General features: G+C 33.6%; 1 protein-coding gene across 1 annotated transcript in view; it reads left to right on the top strand.

Moving 5' to 3' along the window:
• LOC106465643 (sodium/calcium exchanger 1-like) overlaps positions 1–16977 on the top strand; it is a 19369-nt gene extending 2392 nt beyond the window's left edge. Inside the window, exons 2-6 of the mRNA XM_013925877.2 lie at positions 242–390; positions 7138–7237; positions 10308–10430; positions 11027–11185; positions 12830–16977. Of these exons, the coding sequence (XP_013781331.1) occupies positions 242–390; positions 7138–7237; positions 10308–10430; positions 11027–11185; positions 12830–13206 (908 nt within the window). The 3' untranslated portion in view covers positions 13207–16977. The remainder of the gene's footprint in view (positions 1–241; positions 391–7137; positions 7238–10307; positions 10431–11026; positions 11186–12829) is intronic.
• The last annotated feature ends 1435 nt before the right edge of the window (positions 16978–18412 follow it).

Here is an 18412-nt window from a genome sequence, read left to right as displayed (position 1 = left end):
GTTCACTTAACTTTGTAAAAACTCTTCTGATTAGATGAAGATTACGTCTGTTCACTTAACTTTGTAAAAACTCTTCTGATTATATGAAGATTACGTCCGTTCTGAGAGGTTTGCAAACCTTTATTTTTCAGTTTTATTTAACTAGAACAACTAAACTAATTGGTTCTTGTGTGCACTAAAAGATCGTTTTACTTGTACACTTTGCTTTATTTCATATCCAAAGATATTATCTACATTTCAGATGTCCAAGAAAACACCAGACAAGACATCAATGACAACTCCCCAAACGCAGAAATGACAGAAGCTGAAAAGATTGCTTTACTAGGAAGACCGAGATTAGGGGAGCAATACAAGACTACCATTCGTATCGTGGAAAGTAGAGAATTCAAGGTATCCGTTTCAATGAAACACGAATCTTCAAAACGCTTTATTCCCCAAGATAAGTAAGGTCAAACTAGAATAGGGTTAAAGTAAGTATCAAAAACCCGAACTATGCGATATTGTTATGGGGATTATGCTTATATACAAAAATTCAAGTCAATAAGAAATTCAAAATAATTGGTACAGAGAATTCCGGACATAATAACAGCGAAAAAAAATGGTAAAAAACCTTATGTACATAATAGAAATGTACAGTGAATTCAACTAGAATAAAACTGATCATGAGGTCGAGTATTAATGTCAATTAACAAGACTTGGGACCAGAATATATTACACGAAAACCAAGACACTCGTTGTAAGTAAAACAGGCAATTTTAAAGAAAGTTACAGTTAATTATATTAAAGACTGTTGAAATAATTTCTCATCCAATGGTAAAGAAAACAAATCTGTAGAGTTAGACTCGACTGCAATTATCTCGTGCCATTGATAAGACTCGTTGCGTTAAGTTCAATAATATCTGCTTAACTGGTTATGTATTTTTCATGTAGGATAAGAGCAATATACAAGTTATGGTGTTAAAAATTACACTAACGTTATTTTATAGAATTCGGTAATCGATCGGATTTCGGAAAATGCAGAACGCTTGAAAAACTCTTGATATTTTACAATTGATTTTACGTTAGACAAGAGGAATAAATCCAAACATAAGTAAATTTTGAGTCATATTGTTGCTCTCAGTTTAACAAAGCTTAGTGAATTATTATTTTTTATTGTAGTCGTACAATTCTAGTAAAGTTTAATCTGCAGGCTCATTTACTCGATAATTAAAACTTAGGAATTAATTTGGACATTTATAAATTCTTCAACCTGAAACTACGCGACTAATTCGGAAAATAAAACAATATATATATATTCTTGTTTAGTTACAAGAGAATATACTAAAACAATAAAAAGTATCCTATTGAGTTGGATATTTACAAAGGCAATTTTATCCTAAATTTAATACTAAAGTGCAAATTAAAAACCTGAGAAATCTGAGTTCTGACAAGAAAGTTACAATTTATTACATACTATAAATAAAGGATAGGCGGTATGAAGCTACACAGGACATTTTTGCAAGTGTCGTAAAATACCCTGTCCCCGCGGCTTAAATCTTTAGGACTTAAAACGTTAAAATTCAAGATTAAAATCCTGGGCACAAAACACATAATTCATTTTAAGCAGCTTTTCGCTTCAGCAAACAAATATGTATCATAAAACTCTTGGAAAAGTTATAATAAAACTCATTTCAAACTCTCGTTTATCAGTAAACTGGACCAGGTGGAACAGCTGTAAGTCTGTGGACTTACAGTGTTAAAATGCAGGGTTCGTTTCTCCGCGGTGGACACAGCAGATAATCCAATGTGACTTTGTTCTAAAAACAAACAAACTAATCATTATGCTGGTCTTTGACTTCAGAAGATAGATATCGTGAACAAAGATGTATTAGAAAAATAGAAAAACGGTCTTGCGGTGGGTATTGTACACATGGAACTATATGTGAAACGTGATTAAAAACAACAATCTAAATAATAGTAGACACCCACTTTGTAGGTCAAAATCATTTATATGAATAATAAATAGTCCATTATTGTAATTAGGTTTTATCTGTAAAGTGAGAACAAAGAGGCATACTTAAGTAATCCTAATGGCTCTCGAAAGACTGATTCGTTGATTATACAAGAAGTAGGTTCACGTCACCTACACGTGACGCAGCGTCGCGCGCGGATGACTAAATCTCCCAAAAAAGAGAGAGCTGAATTCATTTACTCAATTATAGATCTTGTGTATCTTCCTATTATCAAATTATAAGATTCCATCCAAATTACCATGTGAATATAAAGTACTTTCTTAAATCCACTGTACTGAGTATTATGTCCATCTCAGCAGCGTTATACACCTGACACAGTGAAACATAATTGTAGAGGTAGGCTATGAAAAAAGCTGTGTTCGCATAAGATTATTTTAGTAACACATCTTTAGTTTTATTGTTTTTATCTGCTTTGTAATTAACATTAATGACTGTTAGCACATAATCATAGCCATTATGTTGAACAGTAATCACATGATTCAGTCAACTTGTAATATTTGTCGATTATTATCTGCATTTTCTTAATTTATGTATACAGACACACTCTGTTCTTTCCACTGGTTGGTCAAGATCAATGTTTCTAGATATACGAATTTGACTTTAATTTTTTGACAGACTTTATTTTTCATAAAATATGTCTTTCAAACGATCATGATGATACAGGATTTTGTTTTGAAAACGAGAAGTAATATTTTAATCTATTTATTTTTAAAATTAAGAAATTTTATAATACACTAGCACGATTAAAAATATTTTGGCTAGTAGTGATATTTATAAATATTTCATTTTTTCAAGTATATATATATATATATTAGACAATATGAATTTTCTTTTACACAAAGAATCTAAGTGTTTGTGTTTTCTATGTTTATATTTTGTTACATTTTTCCCGCCATCTTTCTTTCACTATATTAGTATGGAATATTTCGCTTATCTCATGAGTGTGTGTTTCTTATGAAGTTAAACTTTAATTTCCTGATGCTGTCCGATGAATCTGCGTATGGCGTGTTTCTTGTACAGTTAAGGTTTAGTTTCCTGATGATAAGGGACTATTCTGCGTTTGATCAGTATGTGTTTCTTTGACAGTTAAGGTGTAGGTTTATAATGATGTCGGATTCGGGTACTGCTTCTCTCGATTAGGTCAATTATGTGACTCGAGTAGTGGTGTACAAAGGAGTTGCAAAGTGAGGGTGCAAATCTGGACATGCAGGTTTTACAGCTCAATGTAGGAGGGTCTGGGGACATGTCCCCCGGAAAATTAATATGATAATATAATTCGCAGTTGATAACCCAGCACTCTCTGTTAAGACGCCTCTGTCGAGTATCTGATTATTCTCGTTATTCAAATCGTAGGTTTTCTTTTATTAACAGAAGTATATGCCAGCAGACAGAAATTACACACCTACTTATCTTATCGGAATTCTTGTGTAAGTTTATTAACTGAAAAAGTATACGCCAGCAGACAGAAATTACACACCTACTTATCTTATCGGAATTGTTGTGTAAGTTTATTAACTGAAGTATATGCCAGCAGACAGAAATTACACACCTACTTATCTTATCGGAATTGTTGTGTAAGTTTATTAACTGAAGTATATGCCAGCAGACAGAAATTACACACCTACTTATCTTATCGGAATTGTTGTGTAAGTTTATTAACTGAAGTATATTCCAGCAGACAGAAATTACACACCTACTTATCTTATCGGAATTGTTGTGTAACTTTATTAACTGAAGTATATGCCAGCAGACAGAAATTACACACCTACTTATCTTATCGGAATTGTTGTGTAAGTTTATTAACTGAGGTATATGCCAGCAGACAGAAATTACACACCTACTTATCTTATCGGAATTGTTGTGTAAGAGAAACGGAGCAGCTTTCTGTTAGGCCTGATAATTAAGAAATAAGAGGTTGTAGTGAGGATATACTTTTAATCACATTCAATGATACCAATGTACATACATGGAAAGAAATTTAACATGATTTTTATTTCATCCTGATCGTATTTATCCGAATACATTAAAAAACAATTGGTGATATGTGTGGTCGTTAAACTTGGAGACAGTATCTTTGTTAGTGTCTGTAAGCTGGGATTTTCTAGTATTAGTCGCATGACAATCGTAAAGCCATAATACTGATATATTTATATATAGATTTATATAAATGTTATCACGTGATTATACGGACAACAGGTTTAACAGTTTTTGTTTTTTTAACATATCAATCTTTAACTTACGAACGTGGAAATAAATTATATATGAAAATCTGAAGCCCCTTGAAACACCCACCTGTTTCTGACGATCATTTGGTTTTACTTTAAAAAGTAAATAGTTTTACCTTTATATCTATACGTCTTTGAGATCAACTCACATTAAAACTGCTATATAACAAATATATCTGTATATGAATAAGGTACTCACATTTAGTCATACAATTACATTCTACGACATGTTGTTTGAAATATGACCTCAAAGGAATTTATCTCTGTTTGATGTTGTTCAATATTTGAAAAAGTATTTCACCTTTTGCTGTGTTAGAGAAAGATGTGGATTTGCCAGCAGTTAACATTTGATGTTCTAAAAACCTTTTTTTTATTTGGTCGTAAAGTCCATTTTCAATTTTCCACTTAATTTATTTATCAAGGTTCGACGTTCCTGCTTTCCGAGTATACTGAAAGAACAAGGGCACAAGTGTTTTAAATGTGGACAGAAGATCCTAGATTCGAGCCCAAGATGTCCCACTGAAACACCCTCCGCACTTCCAGCTGAGGACGCTTTATAAAACTGGCACTCAATTGGTTACGAATAGCCGTGTAGGTGGCAGGTGCTGCTGACTACTTGATTTTCATCAACAGTTCTTTATTAGGAGCGCCTAAGTCTGAATCTTGAGGTCTCTGACTGATCACATAACATTATAATTCCGTTTAGATTGAAAATATCAAACTACAGAATACTTTTAAATGTTCGCATAATTGTTTATCTTATAATACAATCGTATTAAAACTTTCGAAAACTAAACGAGTCTGTTCAAGTAAAAACATGCATTATTTTTCCTTCAATACAATCACAATCTGAACTTCCCAAAAAAACATAGTCTCTCCAGCTAAACACTTAATTTTTACCCATTTAATACAATCAGAAACAAGATTAATAATAAAACTACATGAGAATTTTCGAGTAAAAAGATCATTTTTCCCACTTAATACAATCACAAATTAAACTTTAAAGCTAGGTGGTAGTTCCAAATTCAAAACAAAATGTAGATCACTGTATTTGTTTGTTTCAAAGTTTTCATAGTAATATTACTAACTGAAAGCATAATTTAGTCAAAGAAACACTGCATAAAAAACGAATTAAAGATATGTTCACGAGTAGCAGTTCGTGCATATTACTTAAAACCTCAAGAACCAGCAAGAGTAAGATTTGTGGCCATTCAGTAGTGTTACGTCAGTTAGTCTTTACTAAGCCTAAAAACCAAACTGAAGAAATAAATATTTCTAACGGTAACATCTTAATTATTTATATAGAAACAGTTCTAATGCAATAAAGTTAAACGTGATAGTGCAAACCAAGAATAGCAATAACTTTCCTATTAGTTTATATTTATATTCCATTTCACATCTCTGCAGACATTTCTCAAAATAGAAATATTACTCACCTTCTACTTTATCTGTCAATTTTTTCTTTGTAACTAATAAATTGACAAGCGAACCTTAGTGTATATTTTAATATTCTCTTTGGAATCAGGAGTACATTTTACGGACTGTTGGGCGAGGTTTACTTGCATTCCAAGCAGCAGCAACTGGTGCTCCGAGGTATGACGATATGCAACTTCCCAACACTAGAAACCCCTACAGAGAGTTGAATATATTAAAATAAAACGCATTTGGAGCATCACCACGTCGTTACAGTCTATGTCATCACATCCTGTCATGCTCTGTCTGATGACCGTGCATCTTAATAATAATCTTAGTAATCAGTGCAAAAAACTCTGTCGTAAGACAGTCATCTCCAAAGCATACCACTCTTTCCTGCAATCTTTCTATAATCTATTGTACGATAACAATTGTTTCCAAGTGCCAGTTTCAACAGTCCGATCACACGTAAATCCATAAGCAATGCATCCAACAACTTATCCAATATGTCTTCAACTGGAGTAGTATGAATAACCGTTTCATTCTCTTGTTGCTCTAGATATGGAACAGTTGAATGGGAGATGACTGAAAGCCTTATTTTGGCGAACTTATACCATGTTGGCCTCTTTTTTTACAGACTGGGATCATTCTTCATTATTTTGCGTTTTGTTGTTTGTTTTTTTGTCAGAGATACGTGGAAGACTTTTACCACTGACCTTTGTGATCGTGGTTTCTCAACTGTTACAAGACGCCGCTCTTTGCTTACCACAGCTGGGGCACGACTTTTGCAGGTCACTTACTCTATGGGACTGTGTCCCAAAGTTGACCTGTATTCCTTTGTTTTCCAGTGCCATTAACTACAAGGAACACCCCTTTATTGGAAATTTTACATTTTTGATCTGAACACATCTTTATGACTTGAGTATAAGAATACCTTGCATCGGAAAAGAACTGTTACATATCATTCCAATAGCCATTCCACTCCTTTCATAAATACAACTTACCTAGTTTTAAAGTGATAAAAATTAAAATACATTTAAAGCTACCTATTATAAAAAGAAATTAAATAATTCTTGACATTCACTATTTGATATTTCAACCTGAAAGACACTTTATGCGACACATTGGATAAACAGCAGTGACTCCAAGGCTCAGAAATAACCATCCTTAACCGTTAGCAAAAAACAATTACCCACCGCCTACGCGACTACTATTAACCGAATAGTGGAGTTGATTGTGGCAATTTTCATGTCTCCATAGATGAAAGTGTGGAGATGTTCAGCGTAAAGTCGAGGCTCGAACTTTAGACCAATCGACCTGCAGCCCAACACGCTATTCACTAGGCCATATCCAGTTTCTTTATCATTCACTGATTTCTAAAATATTTATACTTTTTATTAATAGTTAGTATTTATTTTTAATAATACTACTACAATGATTCGTTTTATATATATACGTATATGTATGCGTGTTTGTTTTTGTCACAGAATACAGTGGACAAGCTGTTTCAGAAAGCTAACGTGTCGCTGACAATTGGCACTTCGTCATGGAAAGAACAGTTTGTACAAGCCATTACTGTTAGCCCTGGTAAGTGTCAAATAAAACAGTTTTTCTTGAAAGTTAACATAATCTTGTTTGTAGGAATAACAATACGTTTATACATAGACAGAAGTATTGTTAAGATAATTTATTGCGCACCATATTAGAACATAAAGCATAAAAATCAGCTGCTTTCGTTTTTTTTTTTCTATTTCCAAACTCTACAATTAGTTTCTTTTAAGAATCCGTTGTTCATTGTGCGTCATTTATTTTTTATAGAATATAAGTTCAGTCTTTCTAAAATTCAGTGTTGTACATAAGATCACTAGCAGTCAATCTACAAATACATCAATATGAAAAGTGTTAAAGGTAGTCGAAACTCATGAACATTGAGAAAAAAAACAATTCAACAGCAGATGTTTTTTCCACACTTTCTTTCAGTTCCAGAACTCATCAGTTGAGCCGAACAATGAGAGACTAAAGATCTATGAAACGCTATATCCAATACAATATATTTACTGATGAGTTCTGGTATCGTACGAAAGGCTTATTGGGCAGTGACTTATGGGAGACAGGAGATAGATCTGATATATTATTTTTTCACACCTCTGATTTCGAGCTGCAATGGACAAATCAATAGGAGTGTGGGGAACAAAAATGTGTAAAAACAAAACCTAAAAGAATACAAAAATAACTTTGCGATGAAGCTAGGCATATCTTCTGACACCATTAACAAGATAATAAGTTAGGATTTAACGTTGACAAAGGTTCAAAAACATCTCCAAATAAAAGGCTGTTTTCATGGGAGTCACAGCAATTCCTATAGACGTTTATCCATTTTGTCTGTTTTAAACGTGGTCATGGAAGCCGGCGTTCACTGTCACTGGAATGTTTGCAGTAAGTTTATCAAGACTGACCTCACTGTTGTGTACGTACTCGCCGCAATTAAACTGGGCACGATCGAAGATTTAGGAAGTAGTTCATATTAACTGAGAAGAACGTTCTAGCATAGCAGCTCACGACAGAGTAGTTGTATGTATTTGATAAATTAATAAAGAAATTAGTATTTTACGTACATGTCGTTATTTTTAAATTTCTTAAAGTGGTTCTATAGATAAATTATCTTGGAGATGTTTGTCTTTCGTTGTATAGATATACTCAGAATAACTTCTCTTCGGAGTAAAAATGTCAAAATCGTTATAAACACAAAATAGTTTCATTCAGCGTTTTATGTATACCAAAGAAGTTTATTTTACAATTGTAATGTGCATAAGTTTCATCTCAGTGTTGTAATGTACACGAAATAAGTTGCCTTCGGAGTTATAATGTACACGAAATAGATTCCATTCAATGTTGTAATGTACACAAAATAGATTACATTCAGTGTTGTTATATACACGAAGGAAAATTCTTCAGCTTTACCGTTACACGAAATAAGTTTTCTCCAGAGTTCCAATTTACACGGAATAGGTATCTTTACAGCTGTAATATACACAAAATAAGTTTCTTTCAAAGTCATCATGTATACACAAAAACATTCTTTCAGAGTTGTTATGTACACGAAATAACGTGTACACTAAAATATATCTTGACAGACAATACAAGACATCCAGTGTTGACTTACACTAAAGGATGTCTTAACAGATACGACAGGAGATCCAGTGTTGTATTATATTAAAATATGTCTTAACATATCTACAAGAGATTCAGTGTTGTATTATATTAAAATATGTCTTAACATATCTACAGGAAATTCAGTGCTGGCTTACACTAAAAGATGTCTTAACACATACTAGTGATGATCCAGTGATAGCTTACACTAAAAGATGTCTTAACACATACCAGTGATGATCCAGTATTAGCTTACACTAAAGGATGTCTTAACAGATACTATAATATATATATATATATACTGCTCAAGCAGACCAAGCACAAGACTATAAAAATATTCTGTTCAAATCCACCAAAGGATGCTTTTTACGTAATAAAATACAAAATTTTATAAATTAATTTTAATCAGTCCACTCGATAAAGTTTTATGCAAGTCAGGCATTTGATGACATGTCATGTGGTAATATTGTTCAATCAACCCAAGCTTGCAGATGGACTTTTAATAGAAGTGGTTTTACGTCCTTACAACTCATAACATTTTACGTCAACACGGATTATGATCACCACGAAAAACAAATGCATTCTGTCGTCGATGTTGCATGCTCAAAATTAGAGTATCTTCTACCATTTCTGAAAGAGCTGTTTTCATGGCATCTTTAATATCTAAAGTCACTTAATGGTATGGGGTGCCTCTTAATAACACTTTATAAAGCATGATGCGATAGAAGTTCAGAAAATCATTCATTCAATCCTTCTTCTTCAAACAGTTTGTGGTGGAAATTATCACCAGTAAGGCTGAAATTAGCCAGGACCGAGAATACTAAGATACTGCAGCCCAAAAAGTCATACGTTATGAATCCTGTAAGGTTTTACATTGATGGTGCCATTCCACAGGATACAATGATCGGTATATTCACTACGTCTCGTTCCTCCCTATACCGTAATCAACATATGCATCACGATCTAATGTGAAAATATAGTTCCAGCTGGTGTTAGATTGTTTCTAATTGAATACACAGCTGTTATCAGTCGGAATGATGTAGTGCGACACGTTTGTAAAAAGAATATTGCTTCACATTCCGTTGGTTTATTGAACGTGTTCTTGAAACCATTGCGAGCAAATTGATTTGTGCCTTGCCGTGAGTTTTAAGTGTGTTTCTAAGTGACTGTGCATGAACACAGTTTTCAATTATGGCAACGAACAAGCAGATAGATACCTTACGATTGTAGCTATACATAATCAACAAATAGGAATTTTTTGCTCGTGTTTCACTTTCTATCTCTAGAATCTTATATAGTCAATGTTTTCAGTTAATCTTAAAAAATGACACACAGTGGAATAAAGTCAGATAATTAAACATTTACATTTTAATACATAAGAAAATAAGTTATGAAGATACATTTTAAAATTTATTCTTTAAATTCTTTAGCTCAAAATGTGAAGTTTTGACGATGCACAAGCAATCGTGAGTATTATAAAGTATTGAAAATTATTCGTTTCTGTTAGATGATGACGAAAATGTAGAGGGCGACGAAGATGATGAGGATAAGTTACCGACATGTTCTGACTATGTGATACATTTCTTTACTATTTTTTGGAAAGTTCTTTTTGCTTTCGTTCCCCCTACAGGTAGGTGTCGCTGAAATAATTCGAAAGAACAGACTGGAACATTCAAAACAAATTTAAAATGTGACTAACGGTAGCTTTATATATAATTAATTTACTTTATTGATTGATAACTAATCAGTATATCCATCTTTCAGTACTTCATGAGTAGCTATGATGATTTATTTTTATTATTGATGTTAATAACTAACATAACAGAATTAACAAAAGAAGAGTGAGGAAGACTTCAATAATTCAACGTATTTTTAATTCTGCAATTTCAAAAATACTTAAATATATATGTGTGTAAACATTTCTAATTCGATATTCAAGTTGTGCCTCAAGAATTTTACAAGATCTTTTTCGAAGTCAGTCTGTAGTGAGAAATGTAGGTGAATACAGAGGTATGTTAAGAGAAGTATAGACTATAATATAGAAACTGATATCAAACAAATACATGAATCCACTTGAGAGCAATATAATCATTTTTCTCTCAGCATTCTTACTTGAACCTTTCAAATTCCGTTCAGTTTCGTCAAAGTGTTATCATTATTACAATTAGTAAAACGTAGTATTTGTAGTCTGTAGTCTAACTTGAATTTTCTGGTTCCTTTCCACAGACTACGTTGATGGATGGCTGTGTTTCGTCTTTTCGATTGTTGTGATCGGCCTTCTCACTGCCTTTATAGGCGACTTGGCTTCCCACTTCGGCTGTACTCTGGGTGTAAAAGACTCGGTAACTGCTATTGTCTTTGTTGCTCTGGGCACGAGTATTCCAGGTAAGACCAAGAAAATTTAGAGCTGTTTTCCAAAGGGCCTACTTTTGTTTGTGATATTTTCACCCACCTGCATGAATAGTGGGCCTTCTGTACTGGACAGTGTATCACACTTTATATTAAGAGTTCTCAATAATGTTTGTTCTTATATTATAACATGCATTTTACTACTAGCAACTCTGAATGTTTTTCTCACTACCTCAAGTCAGGGAAATATAAGATAAGCAGAGACGTCGCTAGTCACTGGCACACGGGACCCATGCCCTGAATCCCCCAGTTGATGTCTTGAAATACCAGAATAGAAAACCCTGATCGATATCATACTGAAACGTCGAAAATTCCCGAACCCCGAATCTTTTAATTGCCTAGCGACGCCTTTGAATATCAGCAAGCTTTATTCTTGCGTACACGATCTTAAGGTCTTCTGATACGACAACATTTTCAATAACTGCTGTGAGTGCTGTACAAGTTTTTCTATTGATTGGCAGTTTACTAATGCAACAAATCCAATATAATTTCCATACATTTCGTTTTGTTTTTTTGTTTTTTAATCGTGTGGTGATTCAGCTATTCTGATTTTCTCTTAATCAACTTACGACGTCTGATTATGGACAATAATGAAGCCAGATCAGCCTACAGCATCTGATTATGGACAATGAAGCCACAATCATAACACGCTCTCCACAATCCACTAGAACAATATAAAGACCAAACTACACAACACTGACTTGAAGATGAAAGGTGGAAGACTTTCGAAACGTCGTCCTCTACATTTGTAGGTTTCTACAACAGGCAGTTGCTGTCCATTTGAAATTTAGATTCATTATGAATGCTCTGCCTAAACAACCTATCAAAGATTATTGTAAATAATTTTCATCATTATAAAACTAGCAAGCAGCGCCATCTATTTTGTAACATGAAAAGATTTTCCTCGTTTAACTTATAATTTAACAAAATCAAATATGAAAGCCGACTGGCCTGAATATTAACAAATACTTTTTGATTTTATACTACTATTTCGTTTTAAGTCTGTATTGCTGACGGAAACATCTTGGTTTCATTTATTTGGAGGCTTTGATTGATTTAACATTTAACTAAACAACATATGAAGTATTGTCTAGTTGAATAAAAATTGAATGAATTCTTAAACAATGAACTGGTTTTTAGCGTAAAGCTATACTATACTATGTCCACCGTAGGGATTGAATCCAGAAATGTAATGTTATAAACCCTGGAGATTATCTCTTAAGTACTTGGGGGACTGAAATGATAAACAGCTTTAGTCTAGTAACTGAAATATAAAGATGTCGTGAAAACTGCAGATGCTATTGTCCTTTTAACGTATTGTAACAGTACTATGTTTTCAATGAGTACAAATTATCATGTTGGAATTTTTTTAAAGAGTCAAGGCCCTCACTAATGCAAACTCTAAGAGATTTCTGAGATGCTTCCGTTTCCAACCCTGATGATACGAAAATAGTTGTTATTTAAGCATTTTGTTATATAATAAAAATATCTACCATAATAATTTGTTTCTGTTACTGATTAAATATTATACAGTAACAAAAGTATCATATATGATTTTAAAACATCTGTAATATTTTCATGCTTTTTAGCACACTTTGAAAAGTTATCTTTCATTTTCAGATACTTTTGCTAGTAAAGTAGCGGCTGTCAACGATAGATACGCCGACTCTTCCATAGGGAATGTGACAGGAAGCAATGCCGTTAACGTGTTCCTTGGCATCGGGGTCGCCTGGTCGTTAGCAGCTATCTACCACGCAGCCAAGGGTACTCCGTTTTTAGTTGACCCTGGCAACTTGGCGTTTTCTGTAACACTCTTTTGTGTCTGTGCGTTCATAACCGCGCTTGTCCTCATGTTGCGACGCCATAATGCCGTCGGAGGAGAACTCGGAGGCCCGAAGAAGTATAAGCTGCCCACAGTCTTATTCTTCGCCAGTCTGTGGCTCCTCTATATTCTGATGTCAATACTTGAAGCTTACGAAGTCATTGCCGGATTTTAACAGAAATTCATCGACCAATCTAAGTTCACTAAAAGTGGATAAAACGCACGTCTACAACTTTCCAGGATCTTCTATGTTGGGGAGGATTTAGAAAAAAACGCGTTTTCTGTATTCAGGTAAACTTCTGGTCTTTACTTTGAGAGAAACAATTTAAACACCAAGATTTCTTCAAACAGATATCAGTAGAAGGATCAAGCTGCTTATTCAGAAACATCTGGACATCCATTTAGAATTAGGCAAAGTAGTACCTAGTTTCACATGCCAACGTGAACGAAAAAGTGTCCTGAACAGATAATATATTAATGTGTTTCAAGGAGGTCTGAAAGCAAAGTTAGGAAGTAACAGTATATGGAAATAAAATGTTTACTCGTGTTAATAAAGAGTTCAAACTTTCAAAACTGCTTCACCATATGATTCTGAACAAAGCAATTACTTACGAGGGAAATGGTGTATAAGGATCCAGCAGAATGTCAACAATGTGCATTGTACATAGTGTCAGTTGTACATGTTGTATGTAACAATGATGTGTTATTGTGTAATTTATAACGTTATTCAATTATATCAGCAAATGAAGTTCTTATAACTATAAGTTAGGTTTCCGTGGTCTTCAAGCCACGAGTAGAGTGCCATGACAAAGGCTTGTTACAAGACTTTTCCTATTTTTACTAGTTAGTACCACGTGTTAAAATATGCTTTAATAGCAGTTGTTGTGGAAATACCTGATAATTTAGCCTCGCTATGTTAGAATCGAGAAGCCAATATCCCTGGGGATATTTCTCGCCATTCACGGCTGTTTGTAATTTATCCAGCTCTTTCTTCCCTGGGGATACTTCTTGTCATTCACGGCTGTTTGTAATTTATCCAGCCCTTTCTTCCCTGGGGATACTTCTCGCCATTCACGGCTGTTTGTAATTTATCCAGCCCTTTCTTCTCTGGTGATACTTCTCGCCATTCACGGCTGTTTGTAATTTATCCAGCCCTTTCTTCTCTGGGGATACTTCTCGCCATTCACGACTGTTTGTAATTTATCCAGCCTTTTCTTCCCTGGGGATACTTCTCGCCATTCACGGCTGTTTGTAATTTATCCAGCCCTTTCTTCCCTGGGGATACTTCTCGCCATTCACGGCTGTTTGTAATTTATCCAGCCTTTTCTTCCCTGGGGATACTTCTCGCCATTCACGGCTGTTTGTAATTTATCCAGCCCTTTCTTCCCTGGGGATACTTCTCGCCATTCACGGCTGTTTGTAATTTATCCAGCCCTTTCTTTTCATAAATCTTTCTGATTCTGCCGAAGTTTCAAACTCTCTTCATCAATGCCATTGTCTGCTCTTTGTTGAATTTTGGACATCGTCTTTATCTTTGTGAACTAGCATGCCTTATAGGTGTTTGCTCAGCTGTACTTGTGGAAGTTTAGTCGTTACAAATAATTCAGATACTTCCTTCTTTCTTAAAAAATAACATCAATTGCAAAAAAAGTTACATATTTACAATAAATATCATTTCCACTAACATAAATTATGATAGTAAAACAAATCAATAATAATATACGTGTATTTCACGTCACTTCTGTATTAATCTTTTTTAGTAGAGCAAGTTGGCAGAGAAGATGTGTGGTACAGATGCAGGATGGTAAAGTGTTTGTTGTTGTTGTTTTTTATTACTCTTCGCATTTTGTAATTTGGCATTATGGTTTTCCATTATGCTTAATATTTTATGTTTTAGATGTGGGGTGGCGCTGTGAGACGAACAGTACTGTCGATCACATAATTAATCATAAAATAATTGATTTATATTACATAGCTATAACCTGGGATACGAGATAACAATTTTATTTTAAATAGAACCGAAATCGTCATTCTCTGGAAGGATCAACCAGTTGAAGTTCCACTGACATTTTTCAAAGATATTGTACAGTTAGTTATAAGAAACACCTTTCTACTTTGATATCGTTAACAGTTTCCAGTAAGTCTGTAAAGTAGAAAATCCTTTCCGTTTAATTGCTCTAGTTTTTGATAGTTGTTATTATTCTTAGTTATTTCAGACTGTTCGAAACTTCAAAGAAACGTGTTTTAACTTACAAGTATTCTGATTATGACACATAATCTAAATCCAAACATTTTGTTTTTCCATTAATTAGAATAAATAGTAAATTATTGGCAAATGACTTTAACTGTAATCTTCACGGTCTTACGTATGTGTATTTGAAAATCAAAAAATGATTCGAAGATGAAAATGTCTAAGCTTACAGAATGCCATGTCAATAGCGTGCTTTGTATGTGGTTTCAGTTGTAAGTATTGTGTTCTTATGCAACTCAAAAGTTATTCGATAATGACAACTTTTAAAGATTTTTGGGTATTATTAAAAGTTACTGTTTCGTGATCTTTAAGTCACGAGTAGCCATAATGAAGAAAGCCTTGTTACAAAACATTTCCAATTTTTACGCGTTGAAGCATGCTTTAGCAGCAGCTGTCGTGGAAATGGCAAAATGGAATAAAGCCCTAGTATACAGATTTGTTTCAGCAACACCGTGATTAGATTGTTACTTGTGTTTCGTCACATCTAACAAACCACAAAAAATATCCAACAAATCAAAACTTATCTTACTTTAGTAAGCTAACTAGTCCAATCATATTACGTCTTCACGAAATCCCTGACACCAGCAGCTGTGAGTATTTTATTTTAAATCAACAATAAGTTACTGAAAACAAAGAACCGGCATTCAATCTAATAATTAATTCTGAGCTTTCAATAATAAGTCTTTTTTTACTGACAGTTAACTTAATATTTTAACGACTTTCATGAAATCTGCAACACCCAATGTTAAAACCTTCACAAGTACCCTGGCTTGGGTTGTTGTTTTTTTTGTTTGTTTGTTACTAATTGTCTTATTTTGATGTTAGGTTTATAATGTAATAATTTTCTGATACATATTTCTTTAGAAGTTCTCTAGAGTCTAGAACGTTTGTTATGATTTTATAACATCAAAGAAGTTTATATTTTTATTTAAGTTTTCAAATGATTGCTGCAAGTGATTTTACCATTTTTTAGAAAATACTTGGCATTTAATCAAATAATACAGGAATACAAATATATAATTACAACAATTTTGTTTGTTTGAAGTTAAGCACAAAAATCACCATGGGCTACGTGTGCTCTACCCACGGATATCGAAACACGGTTTCTAGCGTTGTAAATGCCACTGTGCCGCTACCACGATCTAACTCATTCTCACGCTACACAGTTTTTTTAAATGACGTTTTCATTACATCCCGTTTCTCTTTGTTTATTTTTACTTACCCTGTTGAACAAGCAATAATTAAAATAGTTGCACATCTTGTTCAAAGTAAAATGCTAGTTTTGATATCTCAACCATTTTTTTTAGCTTTCGTGTTTTAAACTATTTCTTAAGTAAATGAAAATTATGTATGTACATATGCTACTCGAAGCTTATGAATCTATTATAACCTGGAAATACCTAATGTATGTTATTGGAATTATAGTTAGGTAATTTTGAACTGGTGTGTAGATCTTGCAAGTTACTAGTTGAAGGAAGTTGTCGTAAACAGTTTCTCTTAAAATATGGTAAGTATTTGTGAAGTAAAGAAATACGAAGTAAAAACTTTCAGGAAATCCACGTGGTTATGTGTCCAAGAAATTACTTTCCACTCTCGGTAAAATTGGGAATAATGACTTCCTTCGGGTTTACTGATTTATAGGCTAAATTATATAAAGTAATAAAAAATAAAACCATTGTTCTAAATCAATTATGTTTTATTAAAATAGATCAAAATATCCATGTTTTTTGTTATTTTAGCGCACAGCTGCACAATAGGCTACCTGCGCTGTGCCAGTTGCAGGGATCAAACCCCCAATTTTACCGTTTGGGGTTCCAAACTTACTGCTGAGCATCCGGGAGAGGATGCTCTCCTTGGAATGGGGTCATTGTTTAAATAGCATAAACAGTTATTAGATAAAACAAAAAAGATTACGTGATATTCATTTGTTTCTGCAACAGCATGTTAAAAGCATATAAAGATCAAATGGGTTTATTTCTTCAGAAACTTCCAAAGAAACTTAGTCTATTAACTCTTTCGACACGGGCTCGGTCCCTGTGTAGTTCCTGATTCGTATGGGAAATAGTAAAATTACCTTGAAAACTGATAGTGTCGCTAAGTCTCCGCAGTATGACAACAGTAACTTGAATAGTCAATGAATCAGTTTGTTGTCTGAAATGTTAAGTTCTTTCTAGTCCTGAGTATTGAATATTTGGTCTATTATCCAAGAAGGCTCATAGACTGTAAATGGTGATTTTGTTGTTTCAAATACGTTTTACCTTTTCATTTTATCAGTTATTTCTTTTGGTTCATATAAACCTAATATCATAATATTATTTTTTGTATCATTATTACCTCCAACATCCTATTAAGTCACTTCCAAACACTGTTATGTTGGATCAAATTGGGTTCATTGGAAATAATTTTCGATTTCACTCTTTTTAAAAACACTTACTAGTTATGTTACAAAAAAGCAAATTATAAGGTATATCTAGAGTTGTATCACTGGTACGGATATAGCAGTCACTTCAAAAATACAAAGTTGTATCACCTGATACATATATAGTAGTCACTTGAAAAATACCGAGTTGTATCACATGGTACGGATATACTAGTCATTTGAAAAATATCGACTTATATATCACTGGTACGGATATGATAGTCACTTCAAAAATACCGAGTTATATCACCTGGTACGGATATACTAGTCACTTCAAAAATACCGATTTATATCACCTGGTACGGATATAGTAGTCACTTGAAAATTGACGAGTTGTATCATCTGGTATGGATATAGTAGTCACTTGAAAAATATCGACTTATATCACTGGTACGAATATAGTAGTCACTTGAAAAACACCGAGTTGTATCATCTGGCACGGATATACTAGTCACTTCAAAAACACCGAGTTGTATCATCTGGCACGGATATACTAGTCACTTCAAAAATACCTGTTGTATCACCTGGTACGGATATACTAGTCATTTGAAAAATATCGACTTATATCACTGGTACGGATATGATAGTCACTTCAAAAATACCGAGTTGTATCATCTGGCACGGATATAGTAGACACTTCAAAAACACCGAGTTGTATCATCTGGCACGGATATACTAGTCACTTCAAAAACACCGAGTTGTATCATCTGG

The sequence above is a fragment of the Limulus polyphemus genome, unplaced genomic scaffold (assembly GCF_000517525.1).
Source record: "Limulus polyphemus unplaced genomic scaffold, Limulus_polyphemus-2.1.2 Scaffold2008, whole genome shotgun sequence".
NCBI lineage: Eukaryota > Metazoa > Arthropoda > Merostomata > Xiphosura > Limulidae > Limulus > Limulus polyphemus.
Note: the sequence above shows the minus strand (reverse complement) of the source record. Positions and strands in the feature narration are given on the sequence as shown.